The 21,992-nt window shown below is 56.1% G+C and overlaps 1 protein-coding gene across 3 annotated transcripts; it reads right to left on the bottom strand.

The window, feature by feature from the left end:
- Positions 1 to 2,212: 2,212 nt before the first annotated feature.
- Positions 2,213 to 19,441, bottom strand: TRPM2 (transient receptor potential cation channel subfamily M member 2). 3 transcript variants are annotated; one of them, XM_069865196.1, is made up of 33 exons: positions 18,982 to 19,441; positions 17,448 to 17,714; positions 17,246 to 17,331; positions 16,900 to 17,068; positions 16,273 to 16,453; positions 15,730 to 15,896; positions 15,115 to 15,295; positions 14,593 to 14,654; positions 14,179 to 14,379; positions 13,702 to 13,804; positions 13,341 to 13,462; positions 11,711 to 12,061; positions 10,906 to 11,043; positions 10,132 to 10,261; positions 9,814 to 9,959; positions 9,545 to 9,657; positions 9,238 to 9,451; positions 8,555 to 8,673; positions 8,098 to 8,230; positions 7,805 to 7,976; positions 7,161 to 7,344; positions 6,698 to 6,879; positions 6,440 to 6,572; positions 6,233 to 6,320; positions 5,520 to 5,607; positions 4,980 to 5,131; positions 4,403 to 4,479; positions 4,224 to 4,325; positions 3,791 to 3,877; positions 3,500 to 3,605; positions 3,086 to 3,187; positions 2,618 to 2,734; positions 2,213 to 2,371 (listed from the first exon to the last, which is right to left on the bottom strand). In XM_069865196.1, exons 2-33 carry the CDS (start codon positions 17,640 to 17,642, stop codon positions 2,246 to 2,248), a joined length of 4,527 nt encoding a protein of 1,508 aa, XP_069721297.1. In that variant the 5' UTR covers positions 17,643 to 17,714; positions 18,982 to 19,441; the 3' UTR covers positions 2,213 to 2,245. The 3 variants fall into 3 exon arrangements, with proteins under 3 accessions (XP_069721297.1, XP_069721295.1, XP_069721296.1); XM_069865194.1 differs by lacking the exons at positions 17,448 to 17,714; positions 18,982 to 19,441 and having other exon boundaries at positions 8,555 to 8,676; positions 17,246 to 17,327; XM_069865195.1 differs by lacking the exons at positions 17,448 to 17,714; positions 18,982 to 19,441 and having other exon boundaries at positions 17,246 to 17,327.
- Between the last annotated feature and the right edge of the window lie 2,551 nt (positions 19,442 to 21,992).

Genomic DNA, 21,992 nt, shown 5'->3' with positions numbered 1-21,992 from the left:
GGAGGGACCGGGCTGGAAGAGGCCTTAAAGCCCATCCAGTCCCACCCCTGCAACGGGCAGGGACACCTCTCGCTGGATCAGGGGCTCCAAGCCCCATCCAGCCTGGCCCTGAACCCCTCCAGGGATGGGGCAACCACCCCTGCTCTGGGCTGGTGCCCCCCCACCCTCCCAGGAAAACGTTTCTCCCTAAGATCTCATCTCAATCTCCCCTCTCGCAGCTGAAACACATTTCCCCTCGTCCTATCCCTGCCCTCCCTGATCAAGAGCCCCTCCCCAGCTTTCCTGGAGCTCCTTTCCACACTGGAAGCTGCTCTGAGTTCTTCTTGGAGCCTTCTCCTCTCCAGGTGGAACAACCCCAGCTCTCTCAGCCTGTCCTTGTACAGGAGGTGCTCCAGCCCTCGCATCATCTCCGTGGCCTCCTCCAGACTTGTTCTAACAGCTCCATCTCCTTCTTACACTTGGGATTCCAGAAGTGGACCCAGGGCTCCAGGTGGGGTCTCACCAGAGGGGCAGGATCCCCTCCCTTGCCCTGCTGGTCCCACCGCTTTGGATGCAGCCCAGGACACCATTTGGCTTCCCAGGCTACAAATGCACATTGCTGGTTCATGTGGAGCTTCTCATCAACCAACATCCCCAAGTCTTTCTCCTCAGGGCTGCTCTCAGTCCCTTCTCTGCCCACCCTTCTGAGTCTGTGGGGCTGCTCGCCTGCTCTAGAAGATTTATCAGCTGCTGCAAGGCGGGGTGGCTTCTCCTTGGCCCTCCCCATGCTGGCTCTCGGCAGAGCTCGGTGATGGGAGGCCACAGGCAGGCGTCGAGAAGGCCAAGAACAATGGGAGAAGGTATGATGCCACCACCTCAGCACATGCCTTGCTTTCCAGCAGCTCCTCACAGTGACACCAGATGCGGTAAGTCACCTCTACCGTCAGCACAGGGGGTGATTCTGCAAGCAAATTGAGTTTGTGCAGCAAGACTGGGGGTGGGAATGCTCAGACTGGGCTCATCCTGGAAGCGTGATCCAAGCACGGAGCCTCCAGGAGTGGCCCCTGGTTAAACAGCCAGAACAAACCACCAGCCTTTAGTTTGCTAATACATGATTTATTGAGCTGAGTTCACTAAATCAGCAGCTCGACCCCACCCTCACCAGTGCCACTGGTGAAACTGCAGTTGTGCTGGGGTGGCCACCAGTGTGGGAAGAACAGTCCTGCCTGGCCAGGGTCTGATCCATCAGGGCTGGGGAGGGGGAGCTGAAATCCCTCCTGGAACATTCCCAGGAGTAATAAATCACTTTTGGGCTGTTAGAGGAGAAATATCTTCACCGTGCCCTCTTCTCCCCAGGGGAGGCAACAGAAGAGTTGATTGAAGGACCTTTAAGAGCAGAGATGTCTGAGGTGGATGCATGGATGTCCTCTCTCTTGACTCTACCTGGCCAAGGGCCCACAGAGCTTGGACCACCTGGGCCCCATCAAGCTTTCCATCCATGGGCACAAGGGGGTGGATCAGGCAGGTGACATTTAGCTGGTGCTCAGACAGAGGGAAGGAGTTCAGCTACAAGCCGGTGCTCAGCACACACACGCAGGGTCACATCGCAGCGTGGGATGCGGTGGGTGGAGCTGGGCGGAGCTATGAATCCATAGGTATATTAGCCAAGAGCTGCTCACACCATCAGAAGTGCTGGATCGCAGCTCAGGACCATGTTGTTGGGTCTGAGGCAACCAGAGATATGGGGCTAGCTGCCACAGGAACGACTTGTGGGGCAGTCAGGAGCTTTAGGTGTAGAAGACCTCAAGCCCTCTCCAGAGCAGTCCTCTGGGAGCTGTGGCGTGGGGCTGCCAGGGCTCAGAGCAGAAGCTGTGGAGCAGAGGTGCCCAGCAGATGTCCTGGGTGAAGTAGTAGCTGGGGCTGGCAAGTCTCAGTGCCCACACAAAAGCAAAGTGCAGGTGGGAGCTGAGAGGAGGAACACCTTGCAGGAACAGCCCTGCGGCTCTGCTCAGCTTGAGTCCTGATGTGGAAGCGCTGAGAGAGAAGCTAGGGCTGAGCTTGGTGGCTTAGGTGACCAGAATCCTGTACAGGCACCGCACAGGCAGTGCTGGCCCACTTTTTTTTTTCTCCCAGAGACCTGCAACGCATGTTTCTAGAGGCAACCAATGTACCGAGTTTCCAGCAGCTGCCCACGGTCTCACGGCTGAGCTGCAGCTCCCAAGAACCGGGTCCGAGGCAGCAGAAGTCCTGGCCTAGGCTTGAGGACTCAGTAGTAGGCGCCAAGGAGTGTTGAGACCTTGTGCAGGAGCTCCTTGTGGTTGGCGTGCAGGGGGATCCTCTTGTCCAGCACCTGCCAGCGGATGCACAGCTCTGGGTCGCAGCCCTGGAGGAACTGGAAAGGGACCAGAGACATCAGGTACGTGCTGCGAGGGGACATCCCAGCGGCGTTCAACAGCACCTCCAGTCTCCAGCTTCCCACCCTTTCTTTTTGGGGCCCCCATTGCAGTGCCATCCCAGGTTCTTCCTCTACTACATGAAGCTGGATAAGCCTGTTCCTGGTGAGAGTGAGATCTGGGTCTGGAGATCTGACTCCCTTGCCCTGTGTCCACTGAGAGCTGTGGAGGTAGGAGAACCGTACCGAATTCAGCCGTTTCATCTCCACATCGTTCTGGTTGTTGAAGTGCACACTGATGGCCACTGTCTCGACCCAGGCATTATCTGTGTTGCGGGGGTCATCAAGATACCCCTTGTGTATCTGTGCAGTGAAGGAGAGACACATCAGCAGAGCCCTCCTCACCTCTCTGAGGGCACCGAGGGGCCCCAGGCGTGGTTGGGGCATCACCCTACAGCTCCTCTACCCTGTTCCCACTGCAGTTTGAGCCACGGAGAGCGATCACAACAGGCACGGACACCAGCTGCCTCCCAGCCCCCTGCGTGGTGTGAGGCCATCATGGCATGTCTCCACCTCCCTGGTGGAAGCAGTGGCCAGGGGGTGATGCACCCTGCCTCTGTGTCACAGCATCATGGCCCCATGTCCCCACGCTGTGACAATGCCCCCTGATGCCTGCACACCCTGTGCTGCTGTAATACCCATGCGTTCCCCTACCTCGGTGCCTTGTTTCAGCAAGTTCTGGAACTGGGGCCAGAACTCCCGGCGCAGGATCCACTTGAGCTTCAGTGGCAGCGTCTCACCTGGCTCCAGGGACCCCTGCACCAAAGCAAACGTCAGCTTTGAGGTCTTCTCCAACCCAAACTGTTCTTTGATTCTATGATGAAGATGGAGGGAGAAGCAGGAGGCAGTGGGTCAGGGTGGTGGTGGGGTCTGTAACAGGACCACCACTCGCTCAGTACTCCTGGTTCCACAGTCCAAACACAGATGCTCTGCAGGAGAGGCAGCACCTCCCCAGGCAAGGATGTGACACTCATTTGTGTTTTAACCCTTCCTACAGGGCAACCAGCCATCGCCTGATCCCCGTTTCCTCAGATCCTTCCGCACCAGCTGGTTTCCACCAGTTCTTACCCCAGGCAGAGACCAGACATCTGACAGCGGGTACTGGGCCACTAGGACTTCCAGCATCTTCTTCAGGCTCTTCCTTATGATGGACCCATCCAAATTCCTCCTCCAGCTGTGAGAGAAGCCCCCGTTACCCTGCAGCTGGACTCAGCTTCTCCCTGACCAGCAGTGGCTGAGTGGACAGCGGTGGGTTTTGCCAGGTCCAAAGCTCCCTGAGATGCCTTCATGCCCCCTTTTCCATTCCAGCTCCCCAACCCCGTCCTGGAGCAGGACACCTTGCTGTCCCCACGCGCTCACCGGGTCACAACGGGGTGCAGGGCATGGTTGGGCCCGAAGCAGTGCAGCCTCCCACGGCCTCGCAGCCCAGTTCTGCCCATGGGATTCCTGGCAGGGAGAGATCATAGAATCACCAGGTTGGAAAAGACCCATCGGTTCATTGAGTCCAACCACTCAAGCAGGTTGGGAAGGCACCAGGGTCCCTTTACTAATCAAAACCCTGCAGCGCTTCCCCACATTTCCCACCGCTGTGCTGCACCTTTCCTGGGGTGCGGGGTTTCTTGGGAGGGAAGAGTCTTGAGGAAGATGTGTGCCATTATTCCTGCCCCACCATTAGCTGCAGGGAGTTGGGAAGGGGACGGGTGCACCCAGGTCCCTCCAGATTCTCCATCTCCCTGGTGCTTTGCCCACAGCTCCCACCTCACCCGTCAGACCCCGTGGCGAGGGCACTCACAGCGGCAGCCCGTCCTGCACAGCGTAGAGGCCGTGGAAGCTTTGCCGATCGATGAGCCCATCCATGGTGTTGTAGTTGATCTTCAGGAGCGACTCCAAAGAGCTGGAGGTAGGAGGAGAGCTGGCTGTGCCACCCAGGGGACGGGGCAGAGGAGCGGGGAGGCACGGGGGGACACTCACGGGCTGAACGGGTCCTGCACAGCCATATCCTTGTGCTCAGCTGAGTAGACAGGCGGGTCATAGAGCGGGAAGTCCACCTGCAGAGCATGGGGTCATGTCAGCACTCCCCTGCATCCCTGCTCTGGTGGCAGGTAGGGACTGAGATCCCCAGGGACACTCTCTGTCCCAGTCTCTTTCTCTGCCTAGTTCGTGGTGTCACTCCCCAAGGCACGTAGGGCTCCGAGCCCTGCTTGGGGGCTGAGCCTGGGGTCTGGTTGGTGCCTCTCATTCATGCCCTTGTGGAAGCCAGTCCTGATTCAGGGAATGTGGAGGTGGGTGTTTGTCCCCTCTGTCTCCCTACTGAGCATCCACAGACGTTCCTAGCCCAGCAGATCCCAGCAGGAACAATGCCTGTTCACTTCTCCTTGTCGCTTGGAGCAGCTGCTCCAGGAAGCCGCCTGCCCCAGGGCTGGGAAGAACAGGAGCTCCCAAGTGTGACACGGATGCAACGATGAGGGGTCTATTCCTCCTCCCACCACCACTGGGATCTGCCCTGTGCCCCCCTTCCAGGCCCACTGCCCAGGGTCATAGCTCCTACCTCCCAGGGCACCTTCTCATCCGGCACAGGGAAGCGGAAGGTGTGAGACCCTGGGTACAGGAGGTTTCGAGCAAGGACGTGGCATGGGGGCTGGCTCTCCTCTGGTTTCCCCTCCAGGTCAACATCCTTCATCTCCAAGGCTTTGCTGGAGCCTGTGAGGCAGATGCAGACAGCAGGGCACCACAAAGCAGGGTGCTGAGTCCGGTGCTGTGGACCATGGCTCTGCTGAGGGAGCTGGCTGGGCCTCTCCGTGGGGATGCTGAGGTCTCCAGGGTCCCAGCATCCCTTCCAGCATCCCCTCCCCAGGGATGCTGTAGGGGAAAGCCTCAGCTGAGGCCTCCAGTGAGGGCTCATGAGCAGTGGGTGGGAATGGAGGGCTGGACAGCCTCACAGAGCCCCCCAAATCCCTGGGCCAAAAGATCTTCTACTTTTGTGCTTAATATGGGGCAGGGAGGGGGTGAGGAGCTGCTGCCCTGTGGATGCCAGTGCAGAGCTCCAGGTTTCCCCAGTGCTGCTGGGGTGGAGATGGACTCTGCTTACCCACAGGTGGCATGTCCTCGCTGGAGCCGAAGCCGTTGCCCTGCAGTGCCTGCATGATCCATCTCAGGGCCTGGGCACTCTGCTGCACCTGTGTGGGACAGGAGAGGGTCTGCCCTCCCGCACCCTGGCTGCCCCCAGGCTCCCCTGCTCCAGCACGGTGGGATACAGCCCTGGCAGGAGAACCTGCTGCCCTCAGCTCCTGGCTGCTCATCCCTTTCTATTCCTGAATGCTCGGCTTTGAAAACCACCTCTGTTTTGTCAAAGCAGGTGGAAATGGAAGTGGAAACAGCAGCCATGCTGTGGCCATCTCAGAGAGGAGATGATAGCACCCAGTCTGGCTCCCTGGGCACCCCCATTGCTTGTGCGGAGTGTGGAACAGCTTCACAGGGACAAGTTGGAGGATCCCCTGTCTCTAGAAGATCTGGAGGGCCCTCTCAAGCCAAGGACAAAAGCTGGGTCAGATCTAACTGTTTTGGTGACCAGTGGAGGCAGGGGCTCAGCCCACCACTTCCTACCTTCATCCTATTCCCTTTAGAGTCAAACAGAATATTCCCCATAAACCTTTCCCTCTTGGATGCTGTTGTTTTGGCAAGGAACCTCAAACTGTTTTAAGAGCGATAGATTCAGAGCGACTTTCTCTCACGCTTAGTTCATCTAACTCAGCCCCTGAAACCCTCCACATTTCTTAGGCAGTTGCTCAGCTTTTGCCTCACCTGGTCTTCCAGGGAGACTAGTCTCTGTTCCACCACCCCTGTCCTCTTCACTCGGTCCATGTCCAGCAGCTCTGCCAGTACATCAACCCTGAGGGGACAGTGCAGAGAGGAACCTCCTCAGCAGCCACCCCTGTGCTAATCCCCACTCTTTCTTGCCCAGGACACCTGGAGATCAGAAGAACGTCCCTGTCTCGGGAGTGCCGCTACCTCTGTGCGATGTCTCGGATCTTCTGCTCCATGTTCTGCTTCTCCTGGCACTGCTGGTGCTGCAGGTAGTTCTCCTTCAGGTACATCTCCCAGGAGAGGAGGGCAGCTTCTTCGTTCTTCTCCAGCTTCTCTTCTGCAAGAAAAAGGGGAGTCCTGTCAGGTCTCTGCGCATCCCAAGCCGCAGCCCAGACACTGAGCTTCACGCCTCAGTGCCCCAGGAGGGGGCTAAAGGGCAGGAGAGGAGATGCTGGTCCTCACTGAGCCGCTTGTGGCGCGTGGGCGGCCTGCAGAGCAAGCCTCGCCGGACCAGGATCTGCAGGTGGTTGAGGAGGATGAAGGGTGGCGGTGCGGGTGGCCGGCCGTGGTACTCCTCGATCAGGTCATGTCGCTGGAACTTCCAGATCTGGTCCGTGTGCTCCTGGACCTGCTGGAAGGTGTAGCTGGGGCAGACCCCAGCCATCAGCCGTGCCGTGGGGGTGAGGGGGCAACACCACATCTGTATGGTGCCCCAGTTCCCACCCGTCTCCCTAATTAGCCTTGGTCTGCAACCCCTACTTCCACCGTGACTAAAAACATCATAAACCACCCCTGCGCTCTGGTTTGCGCATGCCCCAGGACCCTCCTTGTGCTTTCTCATCATGCAGTGCCCCGGCTACAGCCAAGCCTGCAAGCAACGCCAGCTCGATTCCCCACCAGGACCACAGAGCCAGGTTGGACTCACTTGAACATGGCGATGAGAAGGTTGAGAAGAAGGATGTTGGTGAAGAGCAGGTATAGGCACAGTAAGATCACTGTCAGCCACTCTGGGAAGATGGGATTCTTGTTGTCCTCATTTGTCTCTGGGCACTTGGGCTTGCGGGGGTCAGTCCCGTTAGGGCTACACTGGTCAATGTTGAAGTTCACCCCTGCAAGGAAGCACGGTGTGACTGCAGCCAAACCTCGCAGTGTCTCTTGGAGCACACTGTGCTCTCTGAAAGCAGCCGGCATTGAGGGAGCTTAGTACCGAGCAGGGATTTGACCTCGATCTGCATCATCCAGTTGCTCTGCTCACTGCCACCTGCTTTGCAGCTGAGGCTCAGAGCTGGATCAACTCACTTTGCTCGGGTGCTCTCTCAACTGCTTGGGCAGGTGCAGCCCCTGCGTTTGCACTGGTGGCAACGCTCCCCATGTGCCTGAGCAGGGCTCCATCCCCGTGCCCTGTCATCACCCCCTCCTGGTCTCACGTTGTGCCTGGAGAGGAGCCTTGCGCAGGATTTCCGTGGGCCAACGTAGTGGGAGCTGGACAGACTTTGGCACGGGCTTGGTGCCCCTCAGCCTCGTGACCCCCACCCTGCTCGTGCCACCGGCTGTCCCTGTGTCCCTTACCGTCGATGTAGGAGGGAATCTGCCCAAAGATGGTCAGGTAGGAGTGATAAACCACACCACGGAAAAGCCACTCCACGCGTTCCTCATTGTGGATCAGGATGGCCTGCTTGGCAACCCCAAAGGACACCACCCACACCGCTAGCAGGAAGAGGAAGAAGAAGACATCCTTCATCTGCAAAGACAGAGGGGAAGCAAAACTGTCCTAGAGCAAACTCTACTCCAGGATAGAAAAACTCGCGTGGCATCTGGCCGCTGTAGCTGATTGCCCTGGCAGGATGGAGGAGAGATCTCACCATGCGCTTCACAATGATGATCTTGGGCCCCAGCGTTTTGCTGACTGTGAAAATGTGCATCAGACGCAGGCAGAAAATGGTAAAAGCCAGCGACAGGATGATGCGCCCAGGATATAAAGTTGACGGGATCAGTCTGGGAACAGAAGAGAGGAAAGGAAACATCTCAGTGCCACCACTGAGGATGAGGGTTCTGATCTCGCAGCACTACATTTCTGCAACGTCAGGGAGCTTCCCCAGAGCAAGAGGTGAGAGGTGAAGCATGAAAAACATCTCTCCAAAAAGCAGCTGAAAGCAGAGGGAAAATGGTCAGAACAAATCCCGTAGCCACATAAATCTTCCCTGGCCTTTGGAAGAAGAAATCACAGTTAGAAAACCTGCTCAATTCTCAGGCTAGTTTTGTAGCCTAGTGCTGTGGCCTGAGCCTGCACGCTGCCAGGCAAGTGGTTCTGCATCTCACCTGCAAGTCAGCCCTGTGATGAAGACTAGGATGGCACAGATATCCAGCTTGTTCCAGAAGTCCTTGAAGTACAGGGAAGCCATTTTCACAACCCCAAACCCATCTGGATCATATAAGAGCTGCTGGGAAGAGAAGAGAGGTTGGCGTTCCAGTGAAAGCCTTGTGGGCTACTCACATGCTCTGTAGAAGGGAAGGACCGCACAGACCTACTGGCTGTCACTGGACCCTCCTGGTTACCCAAAGTGAACCTGAACCTACAGGATGTTCTACAGGGGCATGGAAGGAGCTCGGGAAGAGATACCTGAGACATGGGGCCCTTCGATCTGGTGAAGAAAGGTACTGAGATGTTCAAGCAAAAGCTGAAAAAAATAAACCGTCAACCAAAACTGGAAATACTTCCAGGAATAAATGCCCAAAGAAGGAGGTGGTCACTCCACGCCCTGATGTTTTCAGCTCAAAACAACATGTCTTTGCCTTTCTGAAAGCCCAGATGCAGCCAAGGAGATTCTCCGGCCTCAGAGACTGGGGATCTGGCAGTCCCTTGTGCTGGAATCAATCTGAATGGATGGTGACATGAGAAGCAGCATGGGAGCGTGAGCTACACAGGACCTTCCAAGAGCAGCCAGAGGGGTGTTTCTCCCTCCTCCCACCTCCTCCCAGCCTCTGCTCTGCCTGCCCCGTACCTGGCGGATCTCCTCGCACACCAGGGAGAAGAGCCAGAAGTAGAGCAGATACTCCTGCCAGGACGGCGATGGCTGGAAGTCAACCATCAGGACGTAGGCGAAGAGCAGGAGGAAGGTGAAGTAAGAGAGGATGTTCATGTGGAAGATGACGACAGGGGCTGTGAAGAAGGCTCGGAGGCGTGTCAGGCAGCCCAGAGGCTGCAGCCTCTTCTCCCTGTGGGGAGCAGGGGTGGAAGTGGAGCTCAGCTGTCAAGGAAGATGCCACAGCAGCTTCTCCCAGCCAGCATGACCCAGCTGCAAGAATTACCTGAAGGTGATGAGGCTGGTGTAGAGGAGTGGGAAGAACAGCATGCACACAATCACGCGCCAAAGCCCGTTGTCCACGCACATCTTCCCCCACCAGACTTTGGTTAAAAAGCCCTGTGAGAAGGGAGGAAGAGGAGTAGAGGTTACAGAAGCTCTCCCCATCAGAGTCGGGCTGCAGGGCAGAGCCCACTGCTGCCAACAGGGAACCCTGGATCCGAGGCAGGGGACACTTGGGCACTTTCTCTCCAAGCACCACCACTGGGAACACACCTGGACACCCCCATGGGACACAAAATTCATGTTCTTGGCCTCCAACGCCAATTGCAGACAGGTTGTCTTCCCCCAGGCCTCAGAGACACGGGTGAGGAGCTTCTGGGCTCTCTCTTCGTCCTTGCGGTAGCAGTCTGTGAACACACCTGGATGGGCAGGGGAGACAAGGCTTTGCTCCAGGGCCATCTTAGTGCTACGTGAGACACCTACAGAGCCACCTTTTGCAGCAGGATCTGGAGATTGCAGCACGCAGTGGCACTCTGAGCTCCCATCAGGAGCGTGACAGTAGTTCTGGGCTGTTGGTCCCCTCCCGCTCACCGATCGCCTTCTGCTCGAACTGCTCGGCCAGGGCCAGCATGGAGTCAGTGGTGTCAGTGTCTTCCTCCTCCTTGGCGAGTTCCTTCAGGATCTTGCTGCAGGCCAGCGCAGCCGCCACGCAGTCTTGGCTCTGGAGCAGAAGAGGACAGAGAAAGCGTGGAGTTCTGCGCCCTAGCAGTCCTGCCAAGCCCTCTGTGGCACCTATGGGAGGGATGTCCTAAGAAGGCTGCTGCTCAGGATGGACAGCTTGCCACGAGGAGGGCTGGGCTGGGCTCCCCTCTGCTTGCAGGGTAAGTAGAGAACCCACCACCATGGAGAAACTGGGGACATCCCTGCTCTCCTAGTGGGAAGCCTTGGGTGACTGGACAGTGTCACCATGTCATCAGCCACACTGCCTCTTGCCATGGGGATGCTGTTTATGGGTGGAAGCCTTCTCCACCTCAGCCACTGTGCCCCTTTGTCCTGCCTGTGGTCTTCTGAGCCCTCTCTCAGGGGCTGAGGCTCTCACACAACTGGCCCAGCACATCCCCTCTGCCCCCAGCATACGTTTTGGCTGAGAAGGGAGGGATCTGACATCATGGTGTGTGTCTGGGAATGGACTTCAAGTGCCTTCAGGCTAGCTCCCCCTTGGCTGGGGGGCAGGCTCGGTCACTGCCATGGACCAGCTCTCCTGCTGTCCCAAATACCCATAGGTAGAATCTTTCTTCTTGGGGACGGGAGTTTTGGCTCCAGCTGAGCCTTGTAGCTGGGACTGACAGCCCTGAGCAGCGATACCTGGGCCCAGATGATTTCTGCCAGCTCCTTGCGGTTCTGGACCACAGCCCAGATAAGCAGGTCACGCACTGGGTCCATGGTGAAGGTGACTCGGCCAGAAGAGCGCTTGTAGAGGGACCGGAGACTTGACCCCTGAACCTGCAAGGCATGTGATGCTCAAACCTATTCCCCTTCCATGAAGCTGCAGAAATTAGACAGCCCCTCAGCACAAACCCATGCCTTAAGCCTTGGTTCCTGCCCCCACCACTCATGGAATTATAGAATGATTAAGGTTGAAAAAGACCTGTAAGATCATCAAGTCCAACTGTCAGCCCAACACCACTGAGCCTACTTAATCATGTCCCAAAGAGACGCTTCTACATGCTTTTTGAACACCTCCAGGGATGGTGGCTCCACCATTTCCCTGGGCAGCCTGTTCCAAAGCTTCACCACTCTTTCAACAAAGAAGGTGGAAGAGCCTTTGGTGCACATAATGAGGTGGTCAAGACTGGACTCGTCCTGGAAACGTTGCTTTCTCCAGGGCCAGGATCATGTGGGCACGTGCCTGTCCTGCCCAGTGCACCCACCCCACTGGGTCCTGCTCATCAGAGTCACACAGCCACATGGTGCTGCAGGTGTAGGAGAGTGGAAGCCAACCTCAAATGTGGAGCAGATGACTCGGGCAGGGCTTTAAGGGGCTTTTAAGCAGGATTCTTGAGCAGGCCAAAGGATAGAGATCCAGCTGCAACCTCCAGGATGGTTTCTTGAGCCAGGGTCCCCCTCCCTAATGCAACCCTGCCACCACATAACCTGATTAGATGCGTACATTCAGCTTGATGTGTGGGACAGGAATGGAGAGACGGGGCCGCTCTGTCTGCTTGGGCTTAGGGTAGAGAGGCTGTGTGGAGCGGCCCAGGAGCTCCCGCAGCACCTGGGAGACGTGGTGCAGTTGGATTCTTGGCATTTTGGACCCAGTGTTGTGTTCTCTCTCCTCCAGCAGGACCTTCTGCAGCTTGCTGTGGAACAGGCAGGAGGGTGCCAAGTTGTCGTAGAGGTAAACAAGGGTGTCCCAGGTGACAAACTCCTTCAGACGCACTCCCTGCTCCAAGAACAGCTTCACAAACTCTGGTTTGTTGGAGATGAGGGCGGCTGCCAGCACGGGGTGGAGATCTGTAGGCTGACAGGCCAGAGGCAGAGGTGAGGGGCTCCATGTCTCAGAGCAGGGCCCAACCACGCTCGTCAGTCAGATGGGGAGGGGTGGAATTTTATCACTGACCACATAAGGAATTTCTGGGTGTGAGAGAGCAGCTGGGAGGTTTTAGGATTTGAGAGAGACACTTTGGGGTGTACTTTAGTATATCCCCTCCAGCAGCAAAGCCTTCTGCTCCCTTGGCTGCTGGGTAGCGGGACGGGGTTGGGTAGGGCATAGACCCTCTTTCCCCTGCTCATGACGAAGCATCACACAAGTAAACAGCACCTTCCAGGCTTGTCCTCTGTGCACAACTCTTCAGCTGAAGGAACATGGTGCTCCCAGCTGGATCTCAGCCATGGGGAGACTGGGGGCTCCCTATGGTCACCCAGTTCAGCCCTCCTGATGGCAAAGAAAGGGTTTTTCCTTTCCCAGGCAAGCTCCACGTGCTCAGAAGTGAGTAAGGGGGTACTTAACTGTCCTGACCCGAAGGTACTTGCTGACCTTCTGCCACAGCTTGGTTTCTGCCTCAGCTTTTCACACCAGCCCCATCGGTCTAGGGCTGTAGCACCTTGTAACAGCCTGCATGGGATGATCGGAGAGCCTGCCTTGTCCTCCCTTCCCAACAAATGTGCAGACCTTGTTCAAGCTGTGCATTTTCACACCACCAAATATTTCCTCTTTGGGATCCTGGTTCCCACCAGCCCTTTCAAGCAGAAAGGAGAGAGAACCCTGCTCAGCTCTGACTTCTCAACAGCTGGGTCAGGCGTGGGACACCAGAGCTGTCCTGTGCTGCTCCCTGCCTTGCTCTGTAGTAAAATTTGAGCAGGGAAGCACCAGGCTGCAAGAGATGAACTTAGAGACTAGTTGCGATTTGACAACGTGGCATCAGCAGCAACCACGGGGCAGAGCTGGCAAGAGGTATTTTTGGCTCTAGGTTGGAGGATTTTCTTCAAAAGACACCAGTTTTTAACAAAATGCCAATCAATCACCTTGGTCGACAATTATAAGCAAGATAGGACCTTTACAAGCAAAGAATTGCAGGGTGTGCTCACCCTTGCTTTGGGTGTTGGAGTGCACTTTCGAAAGACAGAACAGATTCGGAGTCCCTGGTGATGTGGTGGGAGTTTAGGGGCCAAGAGAAATGCCCTCAGACAGTCTCCCTAGGTACAGGTGAGGTGAATGATGCCCTCAATATCCACAGTCCTCAAGGGGGACCTGACAAGCTGCAAGCCTGACCAGACAATGAGCACAGGTACTCCCTTACCTTGCACTCATGGTCATCCGTGAAGATCTCACTTCGAGCAATGTCCACCCTATTCCAGGCCACAGCTAATTTCAGCTGGTGGTTCCAGTTCTCACGCCCAAAGTGGTCCTGGTTTCGGGATGCTGTATGCAAAGTTCACATGTTAGAATAGAGGATCATTTACACAGTGAGAAGATATCACCTCATAGACCCTTTGGAGGCCTGGCCCTTTGGGAGAGACATCTCTCTCCAGTTAGCTCAGCATCACAAGGTTCAGAGATCCCTTTATTGACCCTGTAAGTCCAGCAGCTGCAGGAGGTGATTTGTGACCCCCATCACATTCCTCTTGCCCCATCCTCCCAAGCAGCTCCACATCCCTCACCTTTGAAAAGGGCCTGGAGGATGGCCACATCCACATCCTGATGGCCATATTTGCCCTCTCTGAAAATGGTCAGGAGGTGCTTGCTCCGTACTATGTCTTGGATCTACAAAGAGAGTTGTGAGCAAGCGATTAGCAGCACCATCTCCTCTCTGCCTTCTCCCACAGCACCCTGTCCTGTGTGGGGCAACTCCTTGCTTTTCTGGGGTTGCCTGCAGCCCCCGTCTGCTGTGTCTCCCAGTCTGGCTGGGGATGGTCTTAAACGGAACCTCTTGGCCCAAAGGGGGCAGGCAGTGGAGAAGCAGAGCTCACGCCCTTGGGGTGTCCACCAGGTCAATGCTGAGCATAGGGTGGGGGAGAAGGATGGTGAGCAGAAGATGAGCCTTAAATTCGCTCTGGGAGCCTTACTGCTCATGGGCAAGGACCCTTTTGATACCCACAAGTTCAGTGAGGGGAGCTGTCTGCCTGCAAGAGGCTCACCTTCTTAGTCCACTCCACCAGCTTTCCCTCAGTGAAGAGCTCATAGGTGTCATGGAAGAACATGCTCAGCTTCTTCTGGATCAAGGCGATGGTTATCTTGGGCACAGGCAGGCTGGCCACCTGTGCAATGACGTCGGCCACACGCCCAGACCCTTCCACAATCACACAGGGTGTCCCGTTGGTGATGGCATTGTAGATGGTCTAAAACAGAGCAGGGAGGCTGCTCCTAATCCCACCCAGGGGCCAGCAGACTCTCCCTGAGCCCGAGACCCACAGGGCTGCCCCACAGCACTCCTGTCCAGTCACATTTCAGCTCACACTGACACCACAGAGCAGCACCCCAGGCAAGGAGCTGCCCTTCCCACCCACGTTCCACCTCATCTCTGCTAGGAGCAGGCAGGAGCAGTTCCTTACGTCTAGTGTTCCAGGACCTCCTTCCAGCACCACACACACAATGGGGATCTTGATGGCGACGCCTGCAGGGAAGCGGAGCAGGATCATCTCCTGGTGGAGCAGCCCCCTTCATGCAGCTCAATATGGGGCAGCGGGGTGGGAAAGGCAAGGCAGGAACACTGCTCTTGGCATGCCAGGCTCCAGGAGAGAGGGGAGGTGATCGCCTGGCTGTCATGCTGCTGGAGCGTGTGCGTGCAAGTGTTAGAACAGGAGATCATTTGTATAGTGAGAAGACACCACCTAGAAGCCCCTTTGGAGGCCTGGTGCTTGGGGAAAAATGGCTCTCCCTGATCAGTTCAGGAACACAAGTTTTGGGGACCCCTCTAGTGACGTGATAAGTCAAATAGGGATGTGAGGGACCAGGTTCCATATTCATCATGGCAATACTCTTAAACCCCTTGCCTGGATTCCCCAGGGAAGTCACAGCCTCCCCTCTCTGGAGGCCAGGATGGGACCCCAGTTCCACCTTGGGCCCTCCTTTACCTCCTTTCACCTTGGTCTGCTCCGAAATGAACTTCTCCAGCCTGGTCCTCAGGGGAATTTCCACCCCATATCTCCCATGGGTCCCATCGTCCACCAGGATGAAGTGGGAGTGGTTGCTGTCCAGGCAGGAAAGGCTGCCTTGGTTCTCCTCATCCAGTACGTACTCAGCCGGAAAGCCACCCTGTAAGGTGCAGGAGGAGAGACTCTGGGACAAGCCTGGCAGGGCTGCAGAAAAACCCCAGATGCCCAAAGCAACCAGCATGTGGGACAGGAACAGGCCAGCACGCAGGGACAGTCTAGCCAAACAGCTGCCGCTGTCCCCGCTGCAGTCTTCATGTCAGCCTTGCCCCATGCTCCCCTGTCTCTGTTTCACCTGCCCTCGCACCCACAAGAGTCCTCCCAGAAGCAGCACAGCACCTATGCAAGATGCTAGGTAGGGTAGAGGGGCTTCTCAGCAAACATCAGCCTGGAACTATTACTCCTTCTGAGTTTTACCAGGTCTGATGGCAACCAGCACATCTTGAAGCACCCGTTCCTACCATGGTCTTTGGCAGGACTCCCCCAGCAGCCCAGGCGTAGCCAAAGCAATTGCGTCTCCACCTCTGCCTGGCTCACCATGGGGCAGACGAGGCTCTCCCGGTTGTACACGGTCCCCCAGGTGGCTATGCCAATGGTGACAATCTCGCCCTCCTTGTGGCTGCAGCTCAGGATGAAGTCTCGCACTGCCTCTCCCACCTGTTTCATCACACCAGCGTGGGACCCCCCTGTGATGATCCAGGCCCCTGGGGGTCAGAGAGGGGCTTGGGAAGGGAGAGGCTCTGCTCAGGGCAATCTCCTACCATCCCCCTACACGGCTGCAGGAGCACCTGGTCCTCGGAGATGCTCCATCCCCAAGAAGATGTCTTCTTTACCCACTAGATCAAGCCCAGGCAGCACAGGAGATGCTTTCAGCACAGTGCTGTATCGCTCAGCCCAGCTCCCTATCAGCCTGTTTGCAGTGACTGAGCAAGAACAATCCATCCCTGGAGGTGGTAGTTCAGACAGGCCTCCTGGGCCAGCTTGGCATCTCCACAGCAGCCCAGCTCACTGAACGTGGCGTGGCCAGATGACAGGACCTTCTCCTGCTGCAGCTGCAGGGAGACCCTCCGCATCTCTTACCTGTGGTCTGGGCCACTTTGACTAGCCCTTGCCGGAAGATGTTCTTCAGCCTTGGCTTCATGATGAAGTTTTTGGCTCCCCCGGTGACTGAGATGAGCAGATTGGGTGCATCCAGGCCCCAGTGCTGTGTCATGAGGTGGTAGATGACCCGGGGTGGAGTATCCGAGGAGACACGCACATACTACAGAAAAGGGAGCACATGCATGTTTTGGGTAAAAACAACAGACAACAGGGTCAGGGTAACAGGGCACCTCCACCACAATTTCTCCTGTCCCAGAAGAGAACCAGAGGCTTCCCACACAGCACAGTCCTGTTGCTGCTGCCCCAGGTCTTTATGCACTTCCCTGGGACCGAACATTCCCAAGACACACTTAAGAACAAGGACAGGGAACAGCCACTCCTTCAAGCATGGACCTTGCAGCATGAAGATCAGTCTCGTGATTTCAGAAAGGGACTAGGGACAGGCTCCTGTCCCACCCCACCTTCCTCTGCTTGGGTCAGTGTTGCCTTTGAGGCATTCCCATGCTTTCCCATCCTCCTCTCATTCAGGAGAGAATGAATTTCACCTGCTGTGGCAAGACCTGAGCACTGGCTCCCCACACACCCCAGACAAGCAAATCAGATCACCTTCCCCATCTTCTGTCCCAGTCCAGTGAAGTGGATGTCCCCGAAGGCATCTGTTGGCATTTCCTGGATGTGCCTCTTGGGGTCCCATTCCTTCCCCAGGAAGATGGGAGGTTTGGCAGCATCTTCCAGGTGCTGTTCCCTGAGGTAGCCGCACTCGCACACAATCCTCCTGAAACACACACCACCAGCTTCACCAAAACCAATCCAAACAATCAAAAAGGAATTTGCGGAGCCTCTGACACCAATTCCCACCAGAAAGGTGGGATTTTCTGGTGCTGTAGCTTTGTCACCAGACACTTCTTCTGCTTTCCTGGCAGGCAGGGGAATGAGGGACCATCTGACTTACCCGGAATCTGACAGCTGGGAGCTTTCAACAAAGTAGGTGCACTCTTTCTTCCGGATGTTTTCAGGAATCCACGAGATGAGATTTTCCTGAGGGAGCAAGAAAAGCAGCAGAATGTCAAGGTTTCTGCAAAGGGCCAGAAGTTGTGCCAGCAGCTGGACAACCTGGTGCCTGGAGCATAGCTGGGTGCTGCTCCTGAACTTGCCTTTTCATTGCTGCCGGTGGGCAAATGTGCCTTTCGCCTGCCCCTCGAGACGCTGCTACTGCTCTGCTGGAGGTTGGGGACCACCTCGAAGTCACTCATCTTCCTGGGGTGCGTGGTGGGGTCGTCTCCTCTCTCAGGGCACACCTTGTTCAGTTCGGAGGGGAGCACCTTGGTGCGCCGGGCACGCGTGGCCATGGCTGCTGTGTTTTGCCCTGCTTGGCCTCCTCTCTCCCTTTCCTAGGCTGGGAGCTCCTGAACATCTCCATCCTGAATGCAGCAGAAAACAAAAAGGATACCCATGGACTTAAGGCACTGGGGCACCCTGTTCATCATTCCCTGCGGGGAAAGAAGTCCAGGGGAAACCTGACAGACACAGGGGCCATGTGGGTGGTGAAGCAGCCTCAGCACGCACCATGTTGCCCTGGGGAAGCCCATCAGCCTCCAAAAGTTGACCCCACCAGCTCACAGCTCTCCTTGCTTGCTCTCCGCTGCAGACAGCTGGGATATTTGTGGCAGCAGGGAAAGCAAAAACCAAGTCTCTTGTGCGAGCAGCCCAATCGTGGCCCCAGAAGGAAAATCTGGATCAACACACTGGCTGCTCCTCTGTAGGAAGGTCCTCATGCCCCTGCAAGCGCCCCATGACAGCCCAGGGCTAAACTCGAGATGCACACAAGCTGCCGAACTCCTCAGCCCTCCCCAGTGCTCACAGCCCCCACCGCTGCGCTCCTGAACTGCTGAGGCTGGAGAGCTGCAAGAGCAAGGATGGAAAAGCTCCTGGGTGTCTCTGGAGCCCGCAGGGAGGCTGTGATTATGTCATGGAGGCAGCAGAGCACTAAGCTGTGCTAAGGAGCTGGCGAAGCTGTGGGGCCAGCAGGCTTGCGTTTAGGGAGGATTTTGGCTGCCTTTCTGCAAGCCAGACTCCGCTTCACACCTGAAGCTGGGGAGCCCTTAGTGGAGATGAGGAATGGTGGAGAAAATCATGGTAATCACTGTATTTCCTTCATGTCTCCTTCTCCAGGCTGCAGGCAGGGAGCAGGGAGGAAAAGCCTTTCTGCCAGCCTCCCTCCCAGGTTCCCTCTGGGAATTAAGCAGCCGCCCTGACCTTAGGAGCCAGATTTTGTCAGACTGGCTTTCTGCATCAGCACAGCCCAGGGCAGATCTAATTGCTTGAGAAAGAGCTGCCTAGAGGAGGTCAAACATAGCTTCAATTCCTGTTCCTGGCCCCACAAGGCGAGCAGGCTGGTGGGAGTTTGGGTCACAGCCACAAGCAGCTCATGCAGAAAGAGCTTTCACACCAGGTTCTCCCCAGAGGGGAACAACCATGCTGATAAAACACCTGGACTATCTGTCCTTAAGGGCTTGGGGGCCAAGGACAGAGCCTCTCCCACTGCCTGTTCCCCATCCCTGGGTCAGGTCACCTCTCAGCTGCTCAAGGTGCTCCCAGCACCCATCAGGACAAGGGTACAAAGCCCTGACTGTGGGTGCTGAGCCCGGCCGGTGAACCACAATCCCCCAGCAGCAAGGCTGCCCGTACCTTCCCTGCAGCATCCTCCGGTCGCATCACCAGCTCCTCGTCTTCGTGCCTGTCGTAGGGATTCATCCCCATGTCCCTCTCCTCCAGCGGGTCATTTTGTCACTGGAGATGCAGGCGATGAGCGGAGAATAGGGCAGAGCTGCCTGCAGAGAGGAGGAGATGGCAGAGTGGCTGGCAGCCTCCCAGAAAATCAGGCTGCAGAAACGGTCCCTGCTGAGGAGCTGCAGCGCCCAGGCAAAGCCCTGAGTTAGCTCGAGAGGCTGAGTCACGCTGCCCGCAGCAGCGATTTCCACCTCAGCCCTCAAGCACAGAGCCTCCCACCGTCATCAGCCTCACGCGGGGTGTGAAGAGGGTGCCTGAGCCCCTCTTAGCAGATGTCAAGAGCAGGGTCTTCCCTGCACACGGACGCTGCCAGAAAGGAGCGGCAGCCCAGCAGCTCTGATACAGTCTTGGATGCAATGCAGGCTTGGCAAGCGTGATGAAAAATCCCTTCCCTAGCTGTCAATGTCAACCAGTCTCTAGCATGGAAGTGTATTAACTTTATCTATATACATATAAAATGGAGAAATTAGTCATACACCGTGATGTGATGAGGGAGTGGAATTTTACTGGAGATTTGGTTATTGTTTGTGCTGAAGCACAGCAAACAAAAGGACAGCCCAGCTCTGGAAAGAAGAACATTGCTTCTGAGAAGGTTAGAGCTGTCCAAGGGGAAATGACAGCTTTATCCCTGCGACAGCCACCGTAACCCAGCATCCCAGTCCCTCTGACAGCTCTGAGAGCCTCCCAGCATCATCTGGTGGCACGGACCAGTGGCTTGAGCCAACGCTGAGCCCAGGGACACCGAGATCAACAGGCAAGCAGTAAGAATGCTGCAGGAAAAGTGGCTTTGCAAAGTTTTACAGTGACCAGTGTGGGTGTTGTGGTCAGTCCAGTCATGTTGTACCGGAACACCTGAAGGGTATAAGGATCCTGTGTAAAACCACATTCAGGTGGCCCGATACGGCTGCGACACCTCGTGTGCATGAATAAATACTTACTCCTGGAATTCTGTGCTTTGCATCCCAGCCTCTCTCTTCAGTTGGCACGGGTGCAAACATTCATAACCCAAGCCCTGGTTAGGAACCTCACTGCCACACCACAGGCATCAAATGCCTTTTAGTTGAAGCCTTCCACCTCCCAGTTACAGACACTCTCCTTCCCCTGTTATGCCTCCTGCCCTCAACGGAGTGGCTTCTCCACTGGACTTGCAGGCACTTAACTTGCATTTGCCACAAAATTCGCTTAACAAAATTGGCATTTTTCCTCCTGATGGAATGGGCTGAGCAGCAAAGCCAGGCCAGGAAGGCAGCCAAGGCTGTGGATGCTGCAGCAATGAGTGACTTGGCCGGCTGTGGCTCAGCAGCAGGGACACCAGGCAGCCCGGGTGCCTGTGGCTTGGAGCAAGATGACTGTAAAACATCAAGGGGCCGTGCTGGGAGACAGCTGGGAAAGGCGATGTTGCTGGTTCTAAGACTCCGGCACATCTTTAAGGTGTGGGGCTGAAGAGATGTTGCGATGGGCTCAGGTGCTGGGGAGATGCAGGGAACAAACAAGTAGGGGCCAAGGGATCAGGCAGTGGCGCAGTCATGTCCTTCAGCTCACTTTCCAGCCAAAGCGTCTAAGTCAGCATGGGCATCCGTGCAATGAGTTCTTCTGGTTTCCTTGAGCAAGAGCAAGCGGCTGAGACAGGGAGAACAGATGCCACTAATAAGGCAGTAAATAAAATCCATGTGCAATGCTTTACAGTTCAGTTGTAATTAACTCTGCACTGCCAAAAGAACTGAAGCCAGAACGGCACATCAATTACACATTAGTGTGAATGTTCATCCGCTCTCGGCTGGCTGGATCTCCGGAGACTGTGGCTTTTATTTCACTTCTGCATACGCCAAAACCACGGTGGCCCGGTGGGACCTACATGGAGCCAGCACTCTGTGATGGTTCCCGGTACTCCTCCTAAAAGCCCAGCTAAAATCCAGCAAGGCTGAAAGCAAATCCTGGCAAGTTAACATCCATTTTCGACAGTGGGAGGAAGGAGGTAAGAGCATGAAGGACTCTGGCCGCTCTCTGGGGGCTGTTCCTGTACACACGTCCCGTGCCTCGCATCAAATTCAGCCAGACTGATGATTATAGGCGAGAAGGCTTTTTGTTGCCAAAGAGAAGCAGAGCCGCTGCTGGGATCAGCCTCTTGCTCCAGGTCTCTTCAAGTGGTGATCCTGGCTCTGTGGGAGATGTGGCCATAAAGGTTGGATCTTCCTCTAGGTACCAGAAAGCCGCTCGCAACCATAGTGCTTCCTGCTCCCTGGAGGGGTTTAAGGCACGGGTGGACGAGGTGCTGAGGGGCATGGTTTAGTGTTTGATAGGAATGGTTGGACTCGATGATCCGGTGGGTCTCTTCCAACCTGGTGATTCTATGAAGGACAGAAAGGGCCACCTTGATGCCTGTTGTGGCCTGTGACCTCTGATGAGAGGATGCTGCTCAAAGGGAGCCTTTGGGATGCACCAGAGTGAGGACATGGTTTGTGTAGCCACATCCAATTTTTGGCACATCGGTAAATTTAGGAAGCACGCATACAACTGTCTGCATCTGCTGGAACTCGCTATGCCTGTTGTTGCTCGCTTTCTTTAGTGTTTCCCTGCCTATCAATAAATGTTGCTTAAGATTGTGAGCGCTGTGTGATCCCTTTGGTGGCTTTCTTACAGAAAGAAGCAGTGGAACCAAATTCCGAGCCGTCTCAGCCAGTTCTGGCTGTATCTGGAAGAGGAGCGCAGGTCTTCAGGGGGGAGGGAATTTGAGGGGATTTCACAGGATCATAGAATGGTTTGGGGTGGAAGGGACCTCAAAGCCCATCCAGTCCCACCCCTGCCCTGGGCAGGGACACCTCCCACTGGATCAGGGGCTCCAGGCTCCATCCAACCTGGCCTTGAACCCCTCCAGGGATGGGGCAGCCACCCCTGCTCTGGGCAGCCTG

This window comes from Phaenicophaeus curvirostris, chromosome 10 (assembly GCF_032191515.1).
Source record: "Phaenicophaeus curvirostris isolate KB17595 chromosome 10, BPBGC_Pcur_1.0, whole genome shotgun sequence".
Taxonomy (NCBI): Eukaryota; Metazoa; Chordata; class Aves; order Cuculiformes; family Cuculidae; genus Phaenicophaeus; species Phaenicophaeus curvirostris.
The sequence above is the reverse complement of the archived record's forward strand: the minus strand, read 5'-3'. Positions and strand labels throughout refer to the sequence as shown.